The 20714-nt window shown below is 42.2% G+C and overlaps 1 protein-coding gene across 2 annotated transcripts in view; it reads right to left on the bottom strand.

The window, feature by feature from the left end:
- Positions 1 to 15776, bottom strand: part of LOC121715552 (long-chain-fatty-acid--CoA ligase ACSBG2-like) — a 46635-nt gene extending 30859 nt beyond the window's left edge. The window contains exons 1-2 of one of the 2 annotated variants that reach the window (XM_042101392.1): positions 15301 to 15776; positions 14757 to 14845 (exon numbers count right to left, since the gene is read on the bottom strand). In XM_042101392.1, coding sequence (XP_041957326.1) covers positions 14757 to 14845; positions 15301 to 15618 — 407 coding nt within the window. In that variant the 5' untranslated portion in view covers positions 15619 to 15776. The remainder of the gene's footprint in view (positions 1 to 14756; positions 14846 to 15300) is intronic. The other variant, XM_042101391.1, reaches the window with a different exon arrangement.
- Positions 15777 to 20714: the final 4938 nt, after the last annotated feature.

Here is a 20714-nt window from a genome sequence, read left to right on the forward strand (position 1 = left end):
GTATTATCAATCTTATCAAACCCTTATACATTAAGTACAGTCCATGAATCATTACCGTGTGGCGTGCTCGCCCAATACTGTTCGTCAGTCAGTGTCGTGCTCCACCGCATTTATCTCATGCTGCCGTCTGCCACTTTCGCCATCAGAAACTTGTCTCAGTGCAATCTCCAGCTGTGACGATGAACTTAGCTGGGTATCGAAATCCATACCGGATCTTCCTGGCCTTACACTTCACCTTGATAGCAGAAAATTGTTGACGTTCTTGAAGGATGTGAGCTGACAGATCCGGATAGATGAACACTGGAGAGTTGTCATATCGTAGTCCGGGGCTCTCCCTAGCTAGCTTCAGGACAAGTTCTTTAACCGCCAAGTGGTGGAATCTCACTGTGATGGGTCGAGGCTTGCGGTCCTTCCCAGATTTTGAATTCCGATATGCACTGTCAATCCGAATAGGCTCTCTGAAAAACTCTTCACCCAAGAGAGTGGGAAGCAGTGTTGATATAAAGTCGGTCAGTTTGCCGCTTTCAGCTTGCTCTTTAATGCCTACAATGCGTATGTTCTGCCGACGAGCACGGTCTTCCATAGAACTTAGCTTAGCCTGCTGTTGTTTGGACTGGGAGGCTAGACTAGTGCATAGCTTTAAGTCCTCAATACGTTTTTCATGAGAGACACTGGCTTCCTCAGTAGTGGTCAATCTAGCGTTGATATCCGACACATCTGCCTTCAGACTATTGATCGTGGTATTCAACTCTGTAAATCTTTTGTCCATATTTTCACTTAGGGAACTGATGGCGGCTAGCACATCCTGAGTTGTACCGTTAGCACCTGCCTCACCATTCTCTTCATCACGGATGGGACTGGAGTCGGGACTGGAGTCGCCACCACCACCCTCTGAAGTGGTGGAATTGTTATTTTTCTTACCCTTTCCTTTCATAGTTTCCTATTCGAACCAAGTTCAAGTCAGTGAGTTTGATAAATAAACATTAAGTGCCAAAAAAAGAGGTTTTAGATGGAAGTTTCTGGAGCTCTCGCCAAACACGTCTACTCCTTCACACCCATGGCTCCGCCCCCCCGACGCTAAAGTTTTTGCCAACAACTCGATCGGCACACATCGCAAGTTTATACAACTAGTGCAGAGCCCGTTCAAACATGCCATTCCTGTAGAAAACCTGTAGCCCGATTACATGCACGCAGGTATGCCTGCTTTAACAATAGGATGATAGGGAAAAACATCATTCCAGCTAAGCATTCAATACTGTATACTGAATATCATAATATATTAGCTGAAATGTAGGACAGATGGCGTTGCTGGCGGGCGGACCACGGCTCAGCCACCTTGGCCATGGCAAAAGTCAGTGGCTTGTGGTCCACAAAAGCAGTGAAGTGTCGACCTTCCAGCAGGGAACGAAAATGTCTGATGGTGAGGTAGAGACCAAGCAGCTCCCGGTCGAAAGTGCTGTACTTACGCTCGCTGGGACGCGACAGCTAAAGAAAGCCAGCGGCTGCCAGGCCCCGCCTACCCACTGCTCGTAGACAGCACCGACAGCGTAGTTCGAGGCGTCCGAGGTGATGGCGATGGAGGCTGTTGAAGAAGGATGCGCCAGCATGGTGGCATTCGCCAGGGCTGCCTTAGTGGCAGCAAAAGCCTTGTCCCTGCTCTCTGACCAGTCCACAAGGTGCTTGGGCTTACCTTTCAAGGCCTTGTGCAAGGGCCGCATAAGCTGAGCAGCTCGAGGGATGAAGCGGTGGTAAAAATTCACCATGCCGAGGAACTCCTGCAGGGATTTGACAGTGAGCGGGCATGGGAACTTTGTTACTGCCTCCACCTTTGATGGGAGAGGGACTGCACCGTCCTTAGTGACTCTGTGTCCCAGGAAGTCAACGGTGGAGAGACCAAACTGGCTCTTGGCGGGGTTGACAATTAGCAATTATGCTCCCGTGTCGCACAGGAAACGTCGTCCGGAGATGCTGTCACGGATGAAAAGCAGCCTGCCTACGCGGCCGACGCTCATGGCCACTACTGAGCGCCGGCCCTGGCATTTCCCGACCCGCCGAAACTGCACGGCGAACGACATTTTTTTAGCCTTGGGTCCAAACTTAGCATGATAAAAACACAAGCCTGAAGACTGTTGGGGGCCAGAAGACTGCTGCCGACGAGAAGTGGTTGCAGCGATGAGTGTGGAGTCGTCCAGCATCACAGGAGCGATGTGTGCGGGAAAAAGCGCGGCCACACAATGTCCCTGACTTGCCAGGAAGAATTTGTCAGCCTCTTCAGCCAGCCTCTGACAGTCAGTGATTGTGGTGTTGGCTAGTGCAGCCCTGACTTGGGAAGGCAGCTGACGCAGAAAAAGTTGGATAAAAAGAAAATCGGGTCTGTGCTCACCCAAGAGATCCAGCATACGGTCCATGAGCTCAGATGGTTTGCTGTCACCCAGTCCTTGAAGGGAGAAAAGCCTGCTGGCTCTCAGCGTCTGACAGTTCAAAAGTTTTTAACAGGTGGGCTTTGAGTGCTATATACTTCTCAGTTGCCGGAGGGTATTTAAGAAGACTCACTACTCTGGATGCTGTTGAATTTCCGAGAGCCGACACAACGTAGTAGTACTTTGTTGTATCCGCGGTGATCTCACGCAACGCGAACTGCGCTTCAGTCTGGGCAAACCATGCCGACGCCGACGATTCCCAGAATTCGGGGAGTTCGGGGAGGGTAACAGCGTTCGCGGTCATGGTCGTGGCGTGTCTCTGGATACGTCCAGCAGACTAACGTCGGGGTCACCAGTGTGGAAATTGCAGTAAATCGCAAGAGACAATTTCTCACGTTGAGCACACAAATGCGTGTGTCGTTTATTTTGATAGGAAAAACACTGAAAAACTAAAATGCCGCTGTCCAGCAACAAAACAGGCACTTAATAACAAAGGTGAATTATGCCGGTCACATTCACTACAAGCCTATAATTAATGTGCAGTAAGCAGAATTTAGGCATGACTGCATGTGATTTCTACAGATCAGAATGGCATAACAAATGTTTTGAGTTAAGGCTATAGGCCTGGCTTATTGCATAACTTTCCTGATAGTGAAGACAAGCCATTTTGTGATCGTTTGACATTTGCAACGATGTGACTCAAAAGCAGTGTTTGGTAGCATAAGTGACGTTTCTCTGTCTGCCACTTGTTGTCTAGCTGTGTGGCACGTCTTCTGAAACGTTAAATTCGGGACCATTAGCCTATTGCTTGTTTCAATTTGGGACCTTGCAGTCGGAAATGTAGTTTGTTTATTCAAAGTCTCACGTCCAATGTAGCCTGGGCTATTCAAAGCGTCAGTTTATTGCACATACTTTTCATGTAATTTTGAATAGCCACATACCCGTGTTTGTTGGCGTGTTGTTGCAAAATCCGTGTAATCATTTTATTCAAGCAAACATACAGGAAGTCTTTATTGTTGAGGTCAGAGATGATAATCAAACATCTTGCATTTTAACGAAACACGAAAGCCAACGTGTGCTTCTTTTACCGATATATAACGATATATTTAGCTTTTCTTATCCAAACAATGTCAAACTATGCACTGCACTTACTCATGCCAGTAGCAGGACACTACTCATGCCAGTAGCAAGACACCTGCCAAGTTTGAAATCGAACAGACCAACAACAGCAGACAGACAGACAGACAGACAGACAGACGTTCCTGCAATTTATGGATAGATAGATGCGATGGCTTGTTTGTTGGGATAGGCATCCGACAACGAGTACTCGGGGCAACAGTCTATCATTTGTCTATCATTCATCATAATTCTTCAAACCCTAGATTGTGAATCTAAAGGTCTCCACCCACTGTTGGTCAGTGAAGTAGAGCTATAATCGGGCCTTAAAATTTAGGCCCAACAAGACCTGAGGCCAACAGAAATCAGCCCGAGCCCTGACCGAGCCCGAGACTGACAGCTTTTTAAAAGCCCGAACCCGTTTACAGCCCGACATTATTCAAATGTCCGCACGCACGCAGCTCTTTTGCCTTTTGTCAAGAATGAGTAACATTTGACATCATTTATTCATGACTAACGTAGCCTAGGCCACTTGGAAGTTGGAACAAAGAAATAAAATAGCCCAAGTCCTCTCAGCATTCTGAAGTTTGCGGGGACCCTCCCATACGCAGACCCGACATTAATTAGTTCTTGCGCCAGCTTTTCAAACCCCTCGCCATTTACGATATTAAAAGGCCTAATGTCTTTACAGCGAAAGCTGACACACTTCTTCTCCGTAACCATTTGTTTCACCTTTGCAAGGTTTGATTTTGTTGCTGTAGCCTAACAAACGATATGATCCTGATGGGCACTGACAGCTTTGATCAACATTAGGGCTGTAACGATACACCAACCTCACGATTCGGTTTGTATCACGATTTTTGACCCACGGTTCGATACGAATCTTGATTTTGCTTTTTTTTTGGGGGGGGGGCATTTTATTAAATAACATTTTAATAGCCTCCCTTAGAACACCAGAGGATTACAATATATCTATTATTTTATATCCTGATATAAAAATATTTTTCTGAATGACTGATATTTATGACAGCACACTTTATGCAGATTAGCCTATAGCCTAGGCCTGCTATTTTTTATTACAACTCTACCTCTTTAATTCAGCTGTCTGGTTGAAGCCTGGAAATATTGTAAACAAAGTAGCATAGTTGGCTAGCTTAGCCTATCGTAATCTACTGATTGGACTGTTCAGTTTTCCCATGTGTGTTTAAGTTTCAAGGTAATACTTGTTCTCCTTGGGACAGGCCCTTTTGGGAAACGTTGGTATTGAGATGATCAGTCAACTTCAATGCAAGAGTTTTAAACAAATATGTGCAGCATGCTAATGATGCTAAGCGGATTTAATAGTAATTTAGCTAGTCGTCTTCTATGCGTCCTTGCTTTCACGATTGTGAATGTTTTATTTAAGTCGCGCGTGTTCATTGAGCGGGAGCGGGAGAGGGAGGGAACGCGAGAGAGAGCGGGGCAAGGAGAGGCGGTTTACTTCTATACTGTTTGGTAAAGTTGCACACATAGTCTACAATGAAAGCAAGGAGAGGTATGAAATTATTTATTTTTTTGTTTGTTTTTGGACAACGTAGGCTACCGATAAGTAAAGCGGGAGATGTGGGTTGCTTTTGCGGCTGCGTAAGATGCAAAGCACTGCGTGAAACACTAAAAAGGTGTGTCGCGATTCTGCCTTTTCACACCGCGACACAGTATCGTTGATATGAATGTCGCGATTTCGGTTTCGAATCGTATATCGTTACAGCCCTAATCAACATGCCTTATCAGCGAAATATATCCCAAAATACTTAGAATCAATAGGTGTTGGAAACGCTGACTATGCTAATTACTATTACCACGGATGCGCATCACTAATTCGCATGAGTTGGATGGAAACACGCTAACAGAGAAGAGGTTCCATTGAAGTTGCTGAAGTTAGTGAGAGCACAGGTGCAGTTGATTAGCCCTTTAAGATGTCACAATGCTAATGGGTAATTCCATGTGAAAACAGCCAATATCGGGTCGAGGATACCTCTCAGATTTTGCTGAAAAGCGGTGAAAATATGCCTTATGTTACCAAACAAAGGAATCTGAAGTTTCAGGTCAATATCTCAAACGGTTTGCCCGTGCCGTCCATTTGAAATTCGGGTGCCACGGCCCTAATTGACACATTGGAATTTCACATTTCATTCTTTGCCATTTTTGGAAGCCCTTAACGTCTGTTCTAATAGTGGTAGAAGGCTGGAAACTGGTGTGGTAGTTCATTGTAGCCTGTACTACACAATTCTGGAGGTAATTCTGTCATGGTCATTTTGGTCAAGTTTGTATTGGCGAGCACTGCATCCATAGATGTCTGGCACACTGACACAACAAATGATAACGAATGGCACCCAACATGGGATCTGTCTTTGGTCCGATGGCCATGTGAGGATGGTGTTGACACACTTCATGAATTTCACAAAAATATCACCATGTTCATCTGAACGTTCAACAATGTTTCCAATGAACCAGTCATCATAGATACAGGCAATGTATTTTCCTGGCTGGAAAATTGAGTTTTGTGGCTGATCTGACATTCTTCTTTGTTAGTGCAGAAGATATTAAAAAACATGAGGAAACATAGGAATCTATGATATCTATGGACGCAGTGCTCGCCAATACAAACTTGACCAAAATGACCATGACAAAATGATGCCACTGCTTCCACAATTTCTTGGATAATACTTAAAGATTTTCAATTTAATTTTATTTGGAGAGTGACAAGGGCAAGGAAAAACTCTTTTATTTGTAGCGGTCTTTCACTATGTAACATTCTTGTTATTTAGTTTGAAAGTTTGATGGGTCTCTTTCATGGGGGATAAGGGGTTAATCTGTAACAGTCTCAGTATTTAATTGTTTAAGTTATTTCCACTATTTTCATGCTTTATCATCACTAAATTCTCCCTGATTTACATTCCAGACTTCTGGAAACAATGTCCAAAATGGTGCATTATAAAGAATACAATTCATATTATGGAGCTTTATAGTCAAAAATGTTGATCCTAATGGGATTTATACCAGATAAAAAGATACATAATTGTTCTTTCTTTTAATGAAATTAAAAGAAAGAACAATTATGTATCTTTATCTGGTATAAATCCCATTAGGATCATCAATGGTCATTTGGGGGTCCAAATATGGGGTTCCAAAAAAGTCAGCTTTGCCGGAGAGGGTTTTTGGACCCCCAAAAAAACCCCATCAGTGGTACCATAACCCTCAAATTAATTTTGGCAAAGTTCCCAAATATGACAAATAATCATGTTTAGAATAAATATGATCATTAATCGTGGTGCTACGGCCACCCAAAATGCTGTCAACATTTTTTAGGACTTTGTTGACCCACCTCTCATGCAAACAGTAAGGAATGTTGATTCTGCCTCCAGAATTGTGTAGTACAGGCTACAATGAACTGCCACACCAGTTTCCAGCCCTCTACCACTATTAGAACAGACGTTATGGGCTTCCAAAAATGGCAAAGGATGAAATGTGAAATTCCAATGTGTCAGTTATGTAGGGCCGCGGCACCCGAATTTCAAATGGACGCCACGGGCAAACCGTTTGATATATTGACCTGAAACTTCAGATTCCTTTGTTTGGTAACATAAGGCATATTTTCACCGCTTTTCAGCAAAATCTGAGAGGTGTCATGTACATGGGTGGCTGAGTTGGCGTGGAATGACCCTAATGCAAAGTCTATGGGCAAAAATAAGCTTGTTTTTAGTTAATATCTCAAAAGGTATAAAGTTTACAAAAACAAAAAATACATTCCTCAAGTGTCCTTTTCAAATCCTACGTTACAAAGTTTGAACGAAGTTTCTACGGTTGAAGCTGAATTAGACTCAGAAATTTGGTGGGAAGAAGAAGAAGAAGAAATATAGCTGCAAGCAGCAATGAGGGGGCCAAGCAGATAGGCCGGAGTAACCATGGCAATGAAATGCTGTTAGCTCAATGCTGCAATCAGACGTATGGCCATAAGCTGTCAAAGCAAGTTTCACGTCTAGCACGTCAAAAGTTACAAGGCAAAATGCATTTTTGCTAATTGCAGTGACCCTAGAGGTCAAAGGTCACAAAATTTCTTCGGCATTCACCTGATGGGGTCATGAGTCCATGTACCAAGTTTGGTTTTGATACATGCAACGATTGCTGAGATATGAGCTCACTTCCTGTTTGGCGGCTTCGCCACAAATTTCGATTGGATGTGACGGGCGAATGCTTCTATCAATTGTTACAGAAATAAATGAAGTGACAAGGCATGGGCTGAAGATGGTCTGTGCCAATTTTGGTGAAGATCAGATGAAATTTGTGACCTGTGCGAAATTGTTGGTGTTTTTGATCAAATCAAATATGGCGGCCGAATAAATTATATTGATGTGTCAAGTTGCCCTCAGTTGACCTAAGGACCTTTCACAGTATTACCAGACACCACTAGTACAATTTAATTCTAAGCACAGCAGCAGCTACAGGCCAAACGGCATGTTTGTGAATTACAGCGCCCCCTAGAGGTCAAAGGTCACCACCTTGAGGGTCCTCCTGATGGGGTCATGAGTCAATGTACCAAGTTTGGTTTTGATACATGCAAGGGTTGCTGAGATATGAGCTCACTTCCTGTTTGGCGGCTTCGCCGCAAATTTTGGCTTTTACGGGCGAACGGTAATACTTCCGAAGACAAAAAGTGATAACTTTTGTGAGGCTTGGTCTGAAGATGATCTGTGTCAAATTTGGTAGGAATCAGAGAAAGTATGTGACCCCTGATACATTTTAAGTGTTTTTGATGAAATCCAAAATGGCGGAAAATCCATCATGGCGGAAAATGACGTCATAGGGTGCGTTGAACTCTGCTTGGTCCAAGGATTCCAACAATACCTGACTTTTGAAAATCGGACCAACAGGTCAAAAGTTACGTGCATGAACGCACGTCCAACTTTGGCCTGTTGGTGGCGCTAGAGGGTTCGAGTTGCCGACATGAAATCTCCACAACTCAATAGTATTCTAACAATACTCTATTCTACAGGACTATGCATTTGTCATGGATAAGATGAAGGGTCTGATAATGGAAGGCAGTGTTTCCCACAGAATGGAATTGTATTTGTTGTGGTAGGTGAAGGGGGGTGGGGGTGGGTTCTGTGTTGGAGTCAATAAGATGAACAGCCTATAATTATGCAGTTATACTTGCCTTGCATGACAAGTCCTGACAAGTAGCTGTAACGTTATAGTGTGCTAACCTCCACAACCCAACAGTAATCTTAACAGTATTCTATTCTAGTATGCTAACCTCCACAACCCAACTGAAGGAACTGTAGGGGGCGATGTGGGTCAAGGTAGAGTGAGTGTGTGGCGAGCAGGCAGAGCCTCGGTCAGAAGGATCAATGGTATGGAGTGATGACACGGAGATGGCAGGTTTCGGTGCAACACAAGTGAACTTTATTTGAGTTTCAATTCATCTGTTCTTTTGTTCTTTACTTGTATGTGTGCTGCATCAAAGAGGAAACAAACAGAAAATTGAGTAATCAGTGAAATGGGGTAAATCAGTACAGATCCCAACTCACAAACAAACCAATTGACATTTGAACAATAAACTGAAATTATATGGCTATATAAGGTACAACTAAACAATACTTGACATCCCAAGTCAACCAACATCACCTAATCATCTCTCACATGGGACTCCAACACACCAAACCAACAAACAAAGACCTTAACTTTACACATGATGGCAGAGCTACTCTACAAACTGATAAACATCACAAAAGTCATAGTGAGGGTCATTAAAGTGCTGACTAACGTTAACTCAAAGACGCACACAAAGCAGGACACACTGGAGTGCTGGGTTGAGATTAACAAAAGAGTGAACTGAGGGCGAGCAAACAATTTATCCTGGTCTGAGCCCCTGCTCCGTAGCTACAGGGTTTTCCAGCAGATAAACTGGGCGTGGTTAGGTGGCAGAGCCAAACAATCCTGCAATTTCTCCACAGCACTTTCACCTCAAAGTCAAAGTCAAAGTCAAAGTCAAAGTCAGCTTTATTGTCAATTTCTTCACATGTTCCAGACATACAAAGAGATCGAAATTACGTTTCTCACTATCCCACGGTGAAGACAAGACATATTTTACCAATTTAAGTCCACAGACAAACATAACATTCAAGTAAACAAAAAAGTAAGTAAATAAGAGGGCACATATAATAATGAAAAAATAAGAGCAGCAAAATTTGGTTGAAATTGTGCATAGACAGTCAATAAAATACTAGTGCAAAGTCAGGCCAATAAAAGGCTTGGGTAGTTCTGTTTGACCTAAGTAAGAAAGAAAGTGGCATAGTGGTGCAAGTTATGTAAGAGCAGCAGAAGTGTTGTGTTTTCAGGACAACAACAACAAGTTGTAAAGTGTGCAAGTGTGCAAGTGGAGTAGTGCAGGCGGCCATTGTGGGTCCAATGTCCAGGATGTTATGTAGCTGAGGGTGGAGGGGGGAGAGGAGGGAGAGAGTTCAGCATCCTTACAGCTTGGTGTATGAAGCTGTTGGTGAGTCTGGTAGTGCGGGAGCGCAGGCTTCTGTACCTCTTCCCAGAGGGCAGTAGATCAAACAGATTGTGAGCGGGGTGACTTTCATCACTCACAATTTTGGTCGCCTTGCGGGTGAGGTGGATGGTGTAAATGTCCTTCAGGGAGGGAAGTGAAGCACCAATAATCCTTCCAGCTGTGTTCACTATGCGCTGCAGGGCTTTCCTGTTGTATTCAGTGCAGCTTCCGCCCCACACAGCGATACAGCTGGAGAGGATGCTCTCAATGGTGCATCGGTAGAATGTGGTCATGATGGCTGGTGGAGCACTTGCTCGCCTGAGTTTCCGCAGGAAGTACAGGCGGCGCTGAGCTCTCTTCGCCAGTGATGCAGTGTTGGTGGTCCAGGAGAGGTCTTCACTGATGTGCACCCCCAGGAATTTGGTGCTGCTCGCTCTCTCCACCACAGCACCGTCGATGGTCAGTGGCAGGTGTTGGGTGTGACCTCTCCGGAAGTCAACAACAATCTCTTTGGTCTTGCTGACGTTCAGCAGGAGGTTGTTGTCCCTGCACCACGTGGTCAGATGGTCAACCTCCAACCTGTATTGAGTCTCGTCGCCCTAGGTGATGAGACCCACCAGAGTTGTGTCATCAGCAAATTTCACTATGTGATTGTTGCTGTAGGTTGCAGTGCAGTCATGCGTCAGCAGGGTGAAGAGCAGCGGACTGAGCACGCAGCCTTGGGGGGCCCCTGTGCTCAGTGTGATGCTGCTTGAGGTATTGTTGCCAACACGTACTACTTGAGGCCTCTGACAGAGGAAGTCCAGTAGCCAGTTGCAGAGGTAGGTACTGAGTCCCAGTTTGTCAAGTTTGCAGATGAGTTGTTGTGGTATTATAGTGTTGAATGCAAAACTGAAGTCTATAAACAGCAATCTCACATATGAGTCTCTTTTTTCCAGGTGGGTGAGGGCTGGGTGGAGGGCAGAGCAGATTGCATCCTCTGTAGACCGCTTGGCTCGGTATGCAAACTGGAAGGGGTCCAGGGTGGGGGGGAGAATGGATTTGATATGTGACATGACAAGCCGCTCAAAGCACTTCATGATGATGGGTGTCAGTGCCACAGGACGGTAGTCATTGAAGCAGGATGGAGCAGTTTTCTTCGGCACAGGTATGATGGTGGCAGCTTTGAAACATGATGGGACGATGGCTTGCTTCAGGGAAGTGTTAAAGATGTCTGTGAAGACATCCTTAAGCTCCCCTGCGCAGTCCTTCAGCGCACGACCTGGGATGTTGTCTGGACCTGTTGCCTTACGGGTGTTGATAGCAGCAAGTGTCCTCTTCACGCTGTCGGCAGAGAGGCACAGGGGCTGCTCATGTAGAGGGGGATGGGTCTTCTGTGGGCAGGTGCTGTTTTGTGCTTCAAAGCGAGCAAAGAAGCGGTTCAGGTTGTTGAGCAGAGGGATGTTGCTCTCACAGCTCTGTGGCGCGGGCTTGTAGTCCGTGAGGGCCTGAATGCCCTGCCATAGGCTTTGTGCGTTCCTGCTGTCTTTGAAGTGGGTGGTTATCTTGTGAGTGTATTCCTTTTTTGCTTCCTTGATGCCACGGGACAGGTTGGCTCTCGCTGTTCTCATGCCAGCTTCATACCCAGCTCTGTAGGCTTTGTCTCTGGCCCTCAGCAGCCTGAGGACATCCCCTGTCAGCCATGGCTTCCAGTTAGCCCGAGTGATGATGTCTTTTGTGTGGGTCACATCATCGATGCACTTGGTGATGTAAGAGGTTACAGTGTCTGTATACTCCTCAATGTCTGTCCGGTTGTTGTAAGTGGCTGCCTGCTTAAACATTTCCCAGTCTGTTGTGTCAAAGCAGTCTTGAAGAGCATCGGAGGCTCCCTCAGGCCACACTTTTACCTGCTTACGAACCGGTTTGTTCGCTTTTACCCTTTGTCTGTATGCGGGCATTAGCATAACAGTGATATGGTCTGAAAGTCCAATGTGGGGGAGGGGGGTGGCTTTGTATGCTCCTTTGTGTGTAGTGTAGACCAGGTCCAGGATGTTATCTCCTCTTGTTGGAAAATCAACATGCTGGTGTAGCTTTGGAAGTACACCTCAAGCCCTCCTTACACTGACAGACTTTGGAAAGATTTGCAAAGATTTGGAAAAGATTTTTGAAAGACTACAGTCTCAGACCCTCTCACATCTAAAGACAAGTAGTAGAGTTTTAAGTCACAGACTATGATTTTGCAATTGCAGGGTCACTATTTACAAGACTGCAACACGATTCCTTTAAATCATTACCCATCGTGCAATAGATAAACAGGAACTGAAAATTATAGCCTACTAAACTCAAAGTCGTATTTTCGTGTTTCTGCAGCATTGTTTCATGCGTGACATCCTTAACCGATATAGAGTTGTTCTGTCAAGTGGAAGAGCCGACTAAATATGTATAAGAAATGACAAATATTATAAGAATAACAAATAATTATAGGCTACAGCTGTGTCGGAGTCAATAAGATAAACAGCCTATAATTATACAGTTATACTTGCCTTGCACTACAAGTCCATATTGACAAGTAGCTGTAATGTTATAGTGTGCTAACCTCCAGAACCCAACAGCATTCTATTCTAGTACGCTAACCTCCACAACCCAACAGCATTCGAACACTAATGCTTCAAGTGGGATTTGAACTCTCAACCTAAGGATCACCAGTACAAGGCATTATCCCACTGAGCCACTGTCAGTCCTACATGTTGGCCAGTCACATTCACATGGTGAAAATGTGTATTGGTAAACACACAACAAGAAAAACTCCAAGCATACATTTTTACAATAAAATGAAGGGCTTTCCTAAAAGCGTACACCTGAAAACTTTTTGAAATTCTGGGGCAATTAGACATTTGTAGAGATGAACACTAATGGATGAAATATAAATATGATAGACGTAATGATGAAGGAAAAATAGTAAACAAAGAAGTTCCCCTGAATGTAATAGAGAGTCCCGGCATTCTGATTCTTGGCAACTGATGAGTGTGAATGTTGATTGACTGATGTCATTCAGGTGCTGTTCAATGGTGTGAATCTTAAATGACAAATCCTAAAGCTCTAACGGGGATTCGAACACTCAACCTAAGAAACACCAGTACAAGGCATTATCCCACTGAGCCACTAACAATCATACACATTGAGCAGTCACATTCACATGGTGAAAATGTGTGTTGGCAAACACACAACATCAAGAAAATTCCTAGCATACATTTGACAATAGAATTAAGGGCTTTATAAAAAAGAGTACAGATCTGAAAATGTGCACTGTTAATGGTATCCACATAATGATGGTTGTATGGTTGTTCTCCAAGGAAAATAATTTACTCATATAGGAATATAGGTGATATAGGAGAAATGGGCTGAGTGGTCGAACTTTATTGGTCTATATCTCTGAAATGGAACCACATATCCAAATTCTTTTGATAACTTTTGTGAGGCTTGGTCTAAACATTGTCTGTGAGAATTTTGGTGAAGATTTGATTATTTTTGAAGAGTGTGAAACTTTTTATAATGTTTGGCTTTTCCATGAAATTGTGGCAAAAGTAAACATTTGTAGACCATAAGACCAGTGCCAAAAAGATGCATCTGAGTTTAGAGATTAATATTATGAAAGAATTTTGAGTCTAGGTCAATCTGGTAAGGAGAAATAAGCATAATTAACTTTTTTTTCCAATAGCGCCACCTTTGGGTGCAGTACCCCAAATTTTGGGTTATGGGTAGAGCCACCTGAAAATGTCAAGAGTTTTGGAGTTACGGTTTAGGCTGCAGTATGACTTTTACAGAATTTTGGCAAAAAATGAACGGTACAGAAACAATAGGGGTCCTGCAGCTAAGCTGCTCGGACCCCTAATAATAAGAAAACGTAGAAACACAATGAGGTCCTCGCAGCTTCGCTGCTTGGCCCCCAAAAAGAAGACTTCGGATAACAGCACAGTGTATTTTCATAATAATAATAAGAAGAAGACTTCGGATAACAGCACAGTGCATTTTCATAATAATAATAAGAAGAAGACTTCGGATAACAGAACAGTGCATTTTCATGCATTTTCATGCACTGTAATAATAATAAGAAGAAGACTTCGGATAACAGAACAGTGCATTTTCATGCACTGTAATAAGAAGAAGAAGAAGAAGAAAAAGAAGACTTCGGATAACACTGTAATAAGCAGTCCAGTGCACTTACATGCAATAAAATAATTTCTTCATGTCAACAAATGTATGAACTAATTTGATTTAAAGATGCTGTCAGTGATTGTGCAGGCAGTTTGTTATATATAAATTTATTTAAATTTATTAGCGTAGACAGTTCTGTCCAAAATAACGTACATGATATTATAACCAAGGACCAAATGAACACAGCAGGTAGCTCACCTCTACCTTCTTTTACAAAACCCCCTCGCTCATTTTACATTATATATTTTAAATTAATTAACATTACTTTTTAGAAATGTGCTTTCACTTTAAAGAGGGGATTTTTGTAAATTATAGTAAAAAAGGACAGATTACTAAAGCAGTAAAAGGGGAACTATCCAAGGGGGATGAATACTTTTTGTAGGCACTGTATATAAAATACATAAGGTATTATAAATTAGTGTATACAAAAAGATAAACATCTGAAAAGGTACATCACATATTACATCTTAAGACATAAACTCAGAAAGGCTTACCCCGCCATGATGCAACCAATGTCAGCAATAAACCACTGAGGGGAGTTGAAGCCTAAAATTCCTACGCCATGGTAATGCTCTAGCCCCAACTAGCAGAAGAAAAACAAATCATAATTAATGTTAACTAATGAAGGTTAACTACTGTTGACCTACATTATCTTTTTGTAGACTACACCATGAACAGACTACTGTTCATGGTGTGCACACTTTGCCAAGAAAGAAGAGATGTAACTCAAGCTCCATGGCAAGTTTCCTGTTGCTGAAGTGTTAGTATGTTACTGGACAAAATATATTATTTTGTCATGCTCAAATGACTACGCTCAAAATTACATTGACACATCAAGAATATTCATATTCAAAAGTCATATTTAAACATCTTGAAATAATAGGCATATCATATTTAATATAATCTTGTATTTTTGGTTACATATCTGAAGTGACCAAAGACAAACCGCCAAATCCCAAACAACCATTTCTATTTTGTCTACACTTGCGGACAACACATTTAAAATAATCTGTTCCATGTTTAATAGCAATTACCCACTTTGATGAAGCTCTTGGCAGCAGACCTGCACTGAAGCAGGTATTCTTTGTAAGTCATAGCAATCCATTTTCCATCTTCTTTCCACTTCAATGCAAGCTCATTTCCGTGGCAATCCACCGTCCTCTGAAACATCTGATGGATAGTTATTGGTGTCTCAGAACCAGGGCCTGATTCAGACGTGCGAAGTTTTACAGGCTTATGCTTTTCTGTACTCCATAAGAGCTCTGCTGGCTTCAGGGAGACATTGTGTTGCCGGTATATTGGTATAGGCTCCCCTTCAGAACCAGGACAACACGATCCAAAGCAGGGACACGACATTGATTCTACAGATTAGTCAAATGTTTTGATCTCGGTTATAAATGTGTTATGGCTTAGGCATAAAGCATTTCTTCTCCCACTTGTGTGTATGGACACACACACAACACAAATGTGAAAGCTGATTCCAATTTCAGAGAAGGTGCCTCTCAGATTACTGCCAAGACAAAGCCATTGGAATGTCATGATCCACCCACCAGTCAGGTATCTCGAGATCATCAACACACACAAGATAATGTAGAAATGAGAAGAATTCAAAGAAGTCCAACTTCCTCATGTTAGGTCGATCTGTTGCCTGAATCGGGGACATAGTTCATTGGGAGTAAAGCAAGAACACAATGTATTTGACTCCAAGAGCAGAAAGGTTCTTTATTGCAGATTCTGACCTGTTTCTCCTAAACCCCGTTTAAGAGAAACAAGGAGCAAACACTGTAGATAAGACTAACAACATTGCAGTGAGTATTGTCAGTTACACTTGAGTCAAGAGAAAGGCTATTCTTAGGAGAAATACGGGTGATCAAAGTCTTACATGGGAAAGTGAACTAAATTATGGCTTGGAGACAGGGATGGACAGTATTTCTGATGCATGTATTTAAAATACGAATACAAAATACTATAAAAAAAATAAATGTCGGAGCTGTCCAATTTATCAAACCATATTACGTTACAATTACATAAAACAGTGTAGTTTTGAATGAAATACAACATTGTTTTCAAATAGTCAAAAGAGGGTTTGTCACAGATACTAAACCACAAAACATGAAATTAAGCACACCCATGATTTTCTTTCAAACACGTGTTTCAAACAATGTTGTTACATTTAACTGACCTATTTTGCCACAGTAATGCATTTATCCAACAGAATCATGTAAGGTCAATGTGAAAATCCTAAGTAACCAGTAAGGCAAATGAACACATGGGATGTCTTGGTGTCACCATTTCATTGTGTTCCCATGACCCTTTGCAAAAAGAACACAGAGACAATCACGCAGCTAACATTGTTGGCAAAGGTTTTCACACAAGTTTTCTAAAGAAGGTTATGTTTAGAGACCAGTAGAGTTTGGAGCTGAGTTGTATCTTATGTCAGTGCTCGAATTACGTGGGAGCCAGAGGGAGCCGAGCTCCCATAGAGTGAGGACTGGCTCCCATAAAAGCAACAAAGTCAAATATCTGAGGGGGTCTCTCATATCTGAAGGTGTCTGCAATATATGGCATTGTAATTTAATCTCCATCCATGTGCGGTCTCTTACCATTAAAGACGTTAAATTAAAATATAGGCTAGCCTACTACGGGACGTAGATCTGAGCATAGGCCTACCCTACGCTCATGAACGCAGCATGACTGCACTTCACCACCACACCACTATACTGTGCAAAAGTTCCACTTGCGCTTAGGCTATTTAATTGTATAGCCTTGTTAGGCTATGTGCGAGGTGTGCCAACTTTTTTTATGAGAGAGTCCCCCTTAAAGACAAAAAGATAATTTGAGCACTGTCTTATGTTATGCTTTGAGATGAACCATGCTTTGTGAATACTGTGGCACAACATTCATGTGCAACCAATGTAGACTAGCCTACACAATAAAATCAAGTAAATCCAGCGGGGTATTTTTTAGTGCCTCCAATCATTTTCATCATTCATTTGAATTAGTCATTGAGTCATTGTTGCTGATGCAAAGTAGACCATCTATTACCGAACATGAAGAAAGTAAAAAGATATCATCATGAGTCATTAAGGGAAAGTTCTTTGAACATGAGTTACTTTAAAACTAACTTTTATCTTTATAACTAAAGTTTATCTGGGTAATAGTCTACTTGCCAACAAGGTGAACCCAATGCCCCAAACAAACTATTTACAAATATGCATTCTGTACATGACAACCAGATCGAGGCCCCACCAGACGCAAAGACCAAACCCGAGAGGCTGAATGGTTGAATGGCAGGTCAACCTGCAAGATGTTAAGCCAACTAAGGGAGACATGAATTCAGACAGGACATTAGACAGGAAAGTCAGGTTAGGGTGGAGAACTACCCCCAACCTGCCCTGCAGCAGTCATTGTGAGCCAGTAAATCGGTCAGGTTAGATCAGCATCACCAGGCCCAAAGGGCAGAGCTGGACATTGATTCCTCAGATTAGTCAAGTATTTTGATCTCGGTTATAAATGTGTTGTGTGTGTTTAATGGCATAAGCATGAAGCATTTCTTCTCCCACTGCTGTGTATGGACACACACACACACACATACACACAACACAAATGTGAAAGCTACTTCCAATTTCAGAGAAGGTGCCTCTCAGATTACTGTCAAGACAAAGCCTATGGAATGTCACGATCAACCCACCAGTCAGTTGTCTAGATCAAAACACATCAGTACACACAAAAGATAATGTAGAAATGAGAAGAATTCAAAGAAGTTCAACTTCCTCATGTTAGGTCAGTCTGTTGCCTGAATCAGGGACATGGCACATTGGGAGTAAAACAAGCACATAATGTATTTGAAAATGGACTCCCAAGAGCAGAAAGGTTCTTTCTACTTCTTGTAGATTCTGACCTGTTTCTTCTAAACCCCCTTTAAGAGAAACAAAAGTTATTTATTCCGTGTCCGAAAGAGTGTTTCATTGACATCACATAGCAATAATAATAAAATAGTACAGAACATTGTATTTGTCATGCCGGTCTACCACTTTGAGTTGGCCGTGACCAGGCAAAACATTTAACAATATGCAGGGAATGTGGTGGGCAGACAAATGACTCCAAGACAAAGGATTATAATCTTAGTGGAGAACTGGTACAATTGTAACAGCGGTACAAATATAACAGTGTTTTATTCTCAAGATATGGTGTAGCTATGGAAACGTAAATAGACACATATAATGTAATTATGTATAATCTTACAGCCATCCAAATATGAATGGTCTACTTTAAATACGACCAGAGATATTAAGCAAAAAGGTGCAAAATTCAAGCAATTCATCGCATTTTTTTTTATTTTTAAATGCAACTGTTTGTTTAAGTTTGCTTCGTGAAATTTGAGCGTGTGGACTTCATGAATGTAACAGTGCTACAATCTGTGTTACAATCTTTCTTGGTCTCTCAACTCCTCCTGTCTGGTGAAGCGCCTTCACTTTCTACGAACCCTGAAGAAAGCACACCTATGTCCTAGGATTAACAGACTTCTACCGTTGTACCATTGAGAGCATACTCACTAACTGCATCTCTGTATGGTACGGCAACTGCAACGCTGCTGATCGCAAGGCACTACAAGAGTAGTGAAATCTGCCCAAAGGACTATTGGCTCCAAACTCCCCTCCATCTTACCCTGGAAATCCAGAGTTCTCGCGAGAGCACAATGGAATTGTCTCTGCAAGGCACTCTGGCAATGAGCAATGATACGTTACTTTTACCCCTTGCATCCCGGGGAACCAATCAAATTGGCGTATCTGATATAGGCGGGCCAGACGCAAGCTAAACTGATGACGACAGCGCTGCAACGGTGGAGGTCAGTAAACATTGGTCGTAGTGTTATCCAATTCCGTTTAAGTCCGGAATCATTCAGAGTAAACATTGGTCTAATGTTATCCAATTGCATGCAGTGAGATTTTCAAATGCATGCTTGGTGCCACCCCTCAAGTTGGGCCATTACATTGTTCGTGGCCAGACCCTTAATCTTTCTAGATTACCAGGGTCTGGATTTTCCAGGCTACCTCCATCCACGACACAGATCATAAATGCTGAAAAAACAAAGCCAAATCCATTGTCAAGGATGCCACCCACCCAAACCATGGTCTTTTCAGTCTACTCCCAGGCGATACAGGAGCCTCATCTCCTGTCTAGCATTCACACTTTAGCTGTTACTAGTTTACCTGTTTACATTGACTGTATTGCGCTGTTTACCTGTTTACATTTACTCCTACACTGTCTCATATACATATATATATATATATATATATATATATATATATATATGTATTCCATAGCCTGCCCATAAACCTGTGCAATATACTATACATATATTAGTTATATAAAATGCCTATTTATACTCAACATACTCTATCTCTCATACTATATCTCTGTAGACATGTCATCTGGAAAACCTGTATTTATCCAACTATACACTTTACATTATTAATCCCTATTATACAACCATACTCTACCTGCACTTGGTATTTAACCAAACTTAGTGACAAAACACATAGGCCTACCTGGCTGAGCTGTTATGTAGCCTAGGCCTATATTTAAACTTATGTATTCATTTTCTATATGTTTTCCCTTTTTTGTACTGTACTTGTTTTAATGATATCTTCAATGTGTCGGAGATGTTTTGTCCATCTGTCTGTGTCTGGTGAGCCAAAGACAAAAGTCCACTATTGGGCTAGCTATACATTTATTTATTTTATTCTATTCTAATCCTCGATGCGTAGTGTAGGCCTATGGATGGAGAATGCTTTTCAAGTAGCCTATATTTAGGATTCAGATAACTGTAGCAGAATTGGCCCCCAGCTCATTTGAGTTTGAGACCCCTGGTATACACAATAGGCCTACTCACTGGACCACCTTGCTTAATGTCTTTGCACCTTGCTTATTATGTCAGAGGATTCTTATGATTTAAACTGGCATAGCTTAGCCTACATAGGCAGTGTTGCAGAACTGTTTGGATTTACATACAAGTTGGTTAAATATTGCAAACGACTCCTCTATATTACATTTTATCATGTCTGCTTGCGGACCACCAGTGGTCCCCGGACCACACTTTGAGAAACCATACAGGTCTAAATAATAGCTTACATGTTGTAAACAAACATCCTTCTGTGAGCTTTGTGGAGTGAGAGAGGATGTAGTAGATCATGTTCTTTTAAGGTGCTTAGCCTATTATTCTCCTCTATTCTAAAAGCCTTCTCTTTAGACACCTTATTAGGTGAGCCTAGATCAGGAAACATAACTAGTGCTGATAGGCCTAACATTTATCAAAGAAACAAAATTAGCAAATAGGATTTAATTTGTTGTTTTGTGTTGTTTTCCTTTTTGTTTATTTTTTCTTTGAAATGACATCCAATTGATTGCACCTCAGTCCAGTAGATGGCGGTAATACACTTTGCCTGTAA

This window comes from Alosa sapidissima, chromosome 8 (assembly GCF_018492685.1).
Source record: "Alosa sapidissima isolate fAloSap1 chromosome 8, fAloSap1.pri, whole genome shotgun sequence".
NCBI lineage: Eukaryota > Metazoa > Chordata > Actinopteri > Clupeiformes > Clupeidae > Alosa > Alosa sapidissima.